This window comes from Drosophila willistoni, chromosome 3R, assembly GCF_018902025.1.
Source record: "Drosophila willistoni isolate 14030-0811.24 chromosome 3R, UCI_dwil_1.1, whole genome shotgun sequence".
Taxonomy (NCBI): domain Eukaryota; kingdom Metazoa; phylum Arthropoda; class Insecta; order Diptera; family Drosophilidae; genus Drosophila; species Drosophila willistoni.
Window position 1 is genome coordinate 20,076,707 of NC_061086.1, and position 8,064 is coordinate 20,084,770.

The 8,064-nt window shown below is 40.5% G+C and overlaps 1 protein-coding gene across 1 annotated transcript; it reads left to right on the forward strand.

Annotated features, from left to right (window-relative positions):
* The first annotated feature begins 4,474 nt into the window (after window positions 1-4,474).
* LOC6648074 (protein fork head) lies at window positions 4,475-7,808 on the forward strand. The gene is given in 1 exon segment (XM_002070467.4): window positions 4,475-7,808. A coding segment is annotated over 1 exon segment (2,019 nt). The 5' UTR covers window positions 4,475-5,280; the 3' UTR covers window positions 7,300-7,808.
* The last annotated feature ends 256 nt before the right edge of the window (window positions 7,809-8,064 follow it).

Genomic DNA, 8,064 nt, shown 5'->3' on the forward strand with positions numbered 1-8,064 from the left:
CGAATTAAAAACCATTGTAATGGACATTTTCTTTTAGGTTTAGTTATTAAAAATGTTTTCTCTTGAGAGTTTTATTTCCAAAGATTTTTCCAAAAGCCTATAATTCGTTCTTGTTTGTTTATTCTTGAATGAAAATATATTTTAAAGCAGACTTAAGTTTTAAGAGCGCTTTAAAAAGTATTTAGTTCTAAATTTAACAGAATCCACTAGTGTAGTTTTTATATTATCAGAAATGTTTAATGTTCTGAAGTCTTTGTACCAATTTTGCTACAGAAACCACTTGAGAAATTTTTATCATTAACTGCCATTACAGAGCTTAAGTCAGTTAAATTCTTCAGCTGGTTGAGTAAACTTATACATATATATTATATATACAGAATTCTTAGAATTCTTTGTAACATTTATTTTTCACTCTCTTTCAACATTCGTTTCTCCGAATCAATATCGACGCGTGTTTTCGATTTAATAATGTTAACATTAAAGTAAACTTCATAAATGGGCTTCTTGACTGCGATTTTTGTTTGTTTCCGATATTAGAACATGCGTTCAGCATCTGTTGTATTTATTTGTTGTTGTTGTTGATTTATGAAATTTGCCAAATAATTAAATAATCACTAATGAGCCTCGATAATTGGGTTAAGCCTGAACATTGCCAATTTTTACGTGGCCAGGCCAAAACAAAAAAAAAAAAAAACAAAAAAACGAAAAAGTATTTTAATTTGTGTGAAAATGTTGTACAAACAATGAAATACATGCAGAGCCCATAAATAATAATAACAATAAATATAAATATTATATATATAGTAGACAGTATATGTATATATGTATTGGGTGTTTGATGACGCTACAAATACAACCACATGCCGTCTGCATATCGACGTCATCTAACTGTGAAATGTTGGTCAAATATATTTCATAGATATTGGTATTGTAAAGTCATGGACCTGACGCGCATGCGTCAAAACAAAACAAAAAAACAAAATGTTTTAAAACAAACACCAAATGAGCAACATTTTTAAAGTAATATCAACAGCAAAAAGAAGTAAAGCAAATATTTTTCATAAATATACGTCTATATCCAGAGGCCGCCACTGTGTGGGCTCTTGTGTCAACAATTGAAACTAATTAAAAACTTTAGATGTGATTTGCAATGAACACACACACACACTAGCACACCCAGATCTGTTTCCTATACACCGAATTGAAATCGGTATCCAAATAGTTGAGCGACCCGACCCCGACCTACAGTGGCGCGCTTTAAAAGCAAATAAATAAATAGATAAATGACTAAAAAGTAAATAAATATACATTTATGTACATTTTTTTTTTGACTGCTGGCATTAATATTTGCTCTAACAACGACGACGTCACAAGCACAATATACTATATAAAGACTGAATGCCTGACTGTCTAACTGTCTGCTATGCTGACTCTACTCCCTCCAACCCCCCAATCCTTCACCCCTTTGACGATCAACAAACGCTTTTAATTAGCCCCCGCCAATCCACTTCAATTGTCTGTGAAGCAAAATGCTCTACATATAATAAAAATATATTTATTTTTATTAAATATTTAAGCACATTATTAGAGGGTGCACACACATCTTTTTAATGATCTACTTGTATCTCATATGATGATGATGATGTGTGTGTGTGTGTTTATACATAGATACACACACGCGCTTTGAAATAATATTTGCATGCCAAATTATTTATGCCTTTGAGGCAGTCTCAAGCGAAATAAAGATTGACAGTAATAATCTGAAAAATAAAGATATCAACTAACTGAATATATTCTGTGAGGTCTTTTATGTATACGAAAACTTTCTAAAGAAGGTCGAAATTGACGCACTGCAAAAGAATCGGGATTAAAATGTTATTTTCATTATTTTCAATATCACAACTGTCGCAGAAATCCGAAACAAATAAATTTACAAATCTTCAATGTTATAACCTTACATTTTTTCCTTAAAGATTTTGAATTTTTTATTTTTATATATTTTTATCCATATAAATAATCATAATTTCATCTTCCTTCATCTCTGTCTTTTACATAGAGATGATCAAAGCAAAAATGTGCTGATGCTTTTGTAAGGCTATTCAAATTGAAAATTGTAAGGATATTTGAGTTGAATCTTTTAAACAAGCTTTACTACTGTAACAGTTGTTGGAAATATACTCTTAAAACACTAAGAAATATTAATGGAAATTTAATTCTAATAAGCGAGTTTTGTATTTAGATATTTTGGTATAAACCGATTAACTTAAACGTTTGAGAAAAGGATATGGCGACCTTTACTACTTTTTATGTATTAATACTAAATTCTTTCATTGTCGTTTACATTCTCTTTATTTTTTACTTTTTTAAAAGTGTTAATTTCCTTGACTTATGTCTTTTATCTTATGATTCCTTTGCTATTTTCTATTTATTGTCTTTGTGTATAGAACAAAAAATTCCTCATGGACTCTTCTGTTTTGTCTGTCAATATATTTACTCTTAGCAATTCTTATCAGTTATCAGTTGCTGCTTTTGTAGCTAAAAAGGAAAATGTAAGGAATTATAAAGTCTGTGTGTCTGTTGCTATCTAAATCGTTGAATAATCTTTTACTAAATCTCATAAATATGCGACGTTTTTCATTATCGTTAACATTGTCGCCGGACAAATTCGAGTAGTGATTCGTCAATAATCCGCCAAAGTCTCATTTAAGTGAATTAAGATATTAAGTGAACCTTGCCACTCTATCAAATATAAACTATAGTTAAGACCAATTTTTGTGTTGGACATACTATCACTATCACTCAATCGCACATGCACACACACACACACTGACTCACACTCATGCACATGCACATTTGTATGTTAGACATGCGCCATTATATAGACTATGAAAACGTAAAATGCTATAAATCTGGGAATTTCCGCACATTTTTCATAATTTCAGGTAGCCTCAATTAATTGAGACGGGAAAGTTCATTGAGAAAACACACACACACACACACACAGACACAGACACATGCACTTGGTCAGACGAAAGGGTTAAATCGTTTGCAGTGGTTAATGAAAAGCGAGGAAATGCACCAAACACAGTCACACAGACACACACACACTAACAACAATTTACTGCTAGTTTTTACAACCGAAATGCGTTTTATCCGTGATTGGTGGTCATAAAACTGTACAGCTCATGGTCCTGCTATATTGGTATGAGTTTCAGTTGTATTTGTCTGTATGTGTGTACCAGGAAGTACATACGCGTGTAGATTTTCATTTTCCTTTTTCCCACTTTTCTCTCATATTTCTTAATTTTTTTTTTTTTGGCTTGCATCAATGAATTAAAGTTCCAGGTAGAAAGAAGAGGCCATCGGAATTGGGTCACTTTCGCAATGACTTGCCAAAAACAACAACAACAGCATCGGCAATAAAAATGAAATATAGTATATACATATATATGTAAGTATATGTATGTATGTATGTATATGAAAAAGATGAGATGCGTCTGTTGTCCGACGTCTGACAGGCTGACTGCTGTTGGGTGCTCTAGCTGGTTGCTGGTTGCTGGTTTCTGCTGCTGCTGTTCGCGTAGCCTCGCCACGAATGTGAATGAGCATGAATGAGTGTGACATTGGCATACCTTAACCTCAAATGTGCAAGCTTTCGAAAAAAAAACACACACACACAAAAAACAAAAACCACACACACCCACCCAGAGACAGACACACACACATGCAGAGAGAAATGAAAAGAAAGAAGGCAAAAAAACAGAAGAAAATATTATACATTTAACGTCTTCTTTGGCAGGCTGAGAGGGTATTCCATTTCTGGTTTTTCTCTTTCTCTCTCTCTGAGTATTGTTTTTTTTTTTTTTTGAAATTTTTGGATGTGTCTCCTGGCTCCAAGTTCTGGCTGTGGCAGTGTAAGCGGGAGCGAGCGATTATTGATCGCATTAGAGAAAATCGTTAACTGTAACATGGCGTCGCTCAGACAGAACGAACGGTATTAGGTGATAGCAGCAGCTGCTCACACACACAAACACACAGAGAGACAGAGATATCAGTTACTCGGTTAGAGGGCGTCGCTTTTTGGTTTTTAAGCCCCGCCCAATAAATTGTTGTCTTGGCAACCGGGCGGCTCTGCTGCTGCTGCTCTGGCTCTGTTGATACAAGAGTTGTCGGGGCCAACTACGCTTGCGCTAGGTCCCTCATTGTGTAAGTAAGAGAGTTCGCTCCTGTCATTGGTAAAGGCACACACACATACATACAACATGTTGATGGTGGTGAGTGATGGTAGTGGTGGTGGTATTGGTGGTGGCGATGGTTCTGTCATGTGTGTGTGAGTGAGTGCGTTGGATAAGAGGAAAACAGAGAGAGTGAGTGTGAGAGAGAGAGAAAGAGCGACGTCGCTGTCAACGTCGCTGTCGCCTGGCACTTGAGCGCGGCTCGAACAATATTTGTTGGCAGCAAGCGCAAGCCAAATAGTAGACAAGCATTCCCCTCTGCAAACAGTCACATTCAAGAGCTCAAGCCAAAGAGACACTCGAGCGGACCAGCCACAGCATACACCAGGCCAGTGTACCCAGTACCCAGTACCAGTACCAGTTACCAGACTCCGACTCCGTATTAGACTCAGACTCCCAGAGATACAGCAGGTCTACATCTATAGCCTCAGCTTCAGTGGCCAAAAGCCAGCCAAACAATACACGTTCGTGCGTCGGTTCGTATTGCGGCGCGCCAAAAAGTAAAAATCAAAAAAAAAAATAATAAAAACACAAAGAAGAAAAATAACCAAAAACCCAATTCAACTTTATACATATTTGCCACGTTATTTTATTGCCAAATTTACTTAAGGCATCAAGCGGGGCGCACACAAATAAATTAATCACGACAAGTGCACAAACAACCATAACAAAAAGTAAAAGATCCAAAACAAAAAGCGGAATACGTCACATTTAGAACTAAAGTTGAGGGAAAGTAATATTAGTTGAAGGCGAAGAAGAAGTGCAGTGCAAAATGAATACGTGTTCAATTGATGCAATGTGTTATTGAGTGAAAATCCATATAATTGGATTTCAATAAAAAAAAAAAAACTAATACTAACAAAAATCCCCAGAGCCCCCGACGAAACTCCGCTTAGTTTTCCATTCATTTAATTTCGTAAACGCGTTCCCGGAACGCGTGTGACTCCTCTTTACATCGAACGCGTTCGAAAAAGCCGGCAACATAACGGCGCAACTATTGAATAGCTTCCTGAAGGGTAGCCCCCACCAGACCACCATTGATATCATGCAGAAGCTCTATGCAGAGCCGCCGCCCAGCTCTGCACCGGTGAGCATGGCCAGTGCGTCAAGTGGCGGACCAGGCGGTGGAGGTTTACCGCCAACCAGCAATAATAACAATCCGAATCCCACCACAAATGGCGGCAGCATGAGTCCTCTGGCCCGCTCTGCATACACAATGAACAGCATGGGCTTGCCCGTGGGCGGCATGTCCTCGGTATCACCACAAGCGGCCGCCACATTTGGATCCAGTGTCTTGGATTCGGCAGCAGCTGTGGCCAGCATGGGCGGCAGCATGGGAGCAGCAGCGGCCATGAATTCCATGGGCGGCACTTGTATGACTCCTAGTTCAATGAGCTATGCCAGCATGGGATCACCATTGGGCAATATAAATGCCAATTGCATGGCAATGTCGGCAATGGGTGGTTCATATGGCTCCATGCCACCGGGCTCACGGGAAATGGAAACGGGTTCACCCAATTCACTGGGCAGATCGCGTGTGGACAAACCGACCACATATCGGCGGAGTTATACACATGCCAAGCCACCATATAGCTACATTTCCCTTATCACCATGGCCATACAGAACAATCCGACGCGAATGCTAACATTGTCGGAGATCTATCAGTTCATTATGGATCTGTTTCCGTTCTATAGACAAAATCAACAGCGCTGGCAAAATTCCATTAGGCATTCGCTGAGCTTCAACGATTGCTTTGTCAAGATTCCACGCACACCCGATAAGCCGGGCAAGGGCTCATTCTGGACACTGCATCCGGATTCGGGTAATATGTTCGAGAACGGTTGCTATTTGCGTCGCCAGAAGCGTTTCAAGGACGAGAAGAAGGAGGCCATTCGACAACTGCACAAGAGTCCGTCGCACAGCAGCCTGGAGGCCACAAGTCCGGGCAAAAAGGATCACGAGGATTCCCATCATATGCATCACAGTCATCATCACATTAGCCGTCTGGATCATCATCAGCATCACAAGGATCCGAGTGGAGCGGCCGGCATTACCGGTGTGAATGTATTGAGTGCAGCCCATACCAAGGATGCCGAAGCATTGGCCATGTTGCATGCCAATGCAGAACTGTGTCTGGGACAGCAGCCCCAACACGTGGCCACCCACCATCATCATCAGCATCACCAGTTGCAGCAGGAGGAGTTGTCGGCCATGATGGCCAATCGGTGCCATCCGTCGCTAATCAGTGATTACCACTCGTCAATGCATCCCCTGAAACAGGAACCATCCGGCTATACACCCTCCAGTCATCCGTTCTCCATAAATCGCCTGCTGCCCACAGAGTCCAAGGCGGACATTAAGATGTACGATATGAGCCAATATGCCGGTTACAATGCGCTCAGTCCGCTGACTAACACACACGCTGCCTTAGGCCAGGACTCGTATTATCAGAGTCTCGGTTATCATGCGCCCGCCGGTACCACGAGCTTGTGACATCACCAGTATCCATTGGCTTAAGGGCGCGCGGAGCAGATGCTGCGCTCGCAGCAGCAGCACCACCACCAGCAGCAGCAGCAACAGCAGCAACAACAACAGCAGCAACAGCAACAGCAGCAGCAGCAGCAGGCGGCGCAGCAACTGGCATCCGCTACAAATTCAGCCACATCAGCAGCAACAGCAGCAGCAACTGCCGCAGCCAAAGCTAGCAGCAAGCAATCATCTGTGGCGGCGGTAGCCGCAGCTGCCGCAGTTGTCAATTACTCCCAAAAGTTGCAACAGCAGCAACAACAACAGCAACAGCAGCAACAGCAACAACAGCAGCAGCAACAGCAGCAACAACAGCAGCAACAGCAACAGTTGCTGCATAGCCAGCTAGCGGCCGAATTGCAGGAGGATTCCTCGAACATCACCAGCGACCTTAGCGAAGAGCAACTGCAGCATCAGGCAGCCGCCCATCAGCAGCAATACAATAACTATCAGCAATATGCCGCTGCCGCCAGCTATCGCAATTGGAATCACAGTCTCACCTTCAATGGAGCCGCCGCTCTACAGAATCTACTGTAGCCCCAGCTCTGTTGGACAAGTGGCGGCTTTGTTTGCCATCCGCCAATTAGCGATGAGCGGTGAGTCTGCCGCTGGCCATTAGCACATCCTTTTGACCGTGATGGATGCGGCAAGCAGCTTGATGTGAGTATGTAGGCCGGCTCGACTCCTCTGACCACAAACACACTCTCACACACACACACACACACACATACACTTGTATATAGACCTTTACTCTAGATACAACTTCAAAATCCAACTCCAAGCACTTGCTTTAGTCTTGCGCCTTTTCTCTGTTCGTTTTTCTCTTTCGCAATGAAAAAATCCAAAAAAGTGATGTAGTCGTAAGTGCAGTAAATTGCAGCAAAATATTTCTGTTGACATTTTTTATGTGTTTTTTTTTTGTTGTAACGCTTAAAAAAAAAAAGAAGAAAAATAACCACATCAATTCCGTGCCATTTGTTTTTTCGCCCAGACGAAGCAATATCAACAATCAAAGCGGTTAAAAATACACAAAAAGAAAACTAAATAAAAACATAAAGATTTAATGTTACAACATTTTAAATGTTGCACACGAAAAAACAAAAACAACCTTTTATCCAAAGGCAATCGAATTCGAATCGCAAAAGATCAAAAACCAAAAGAAAAAAAACTAACAAAAAAGACCCAAAAAACATGAGAAAAATCTTTAACAAGAATCTTCAAATTTGGCCATAAAATATTTTATACCGAATTGTTCTCAATTTCGATTCGTAGTATTCCGCGCGCTAAAACTCAAAACACTTT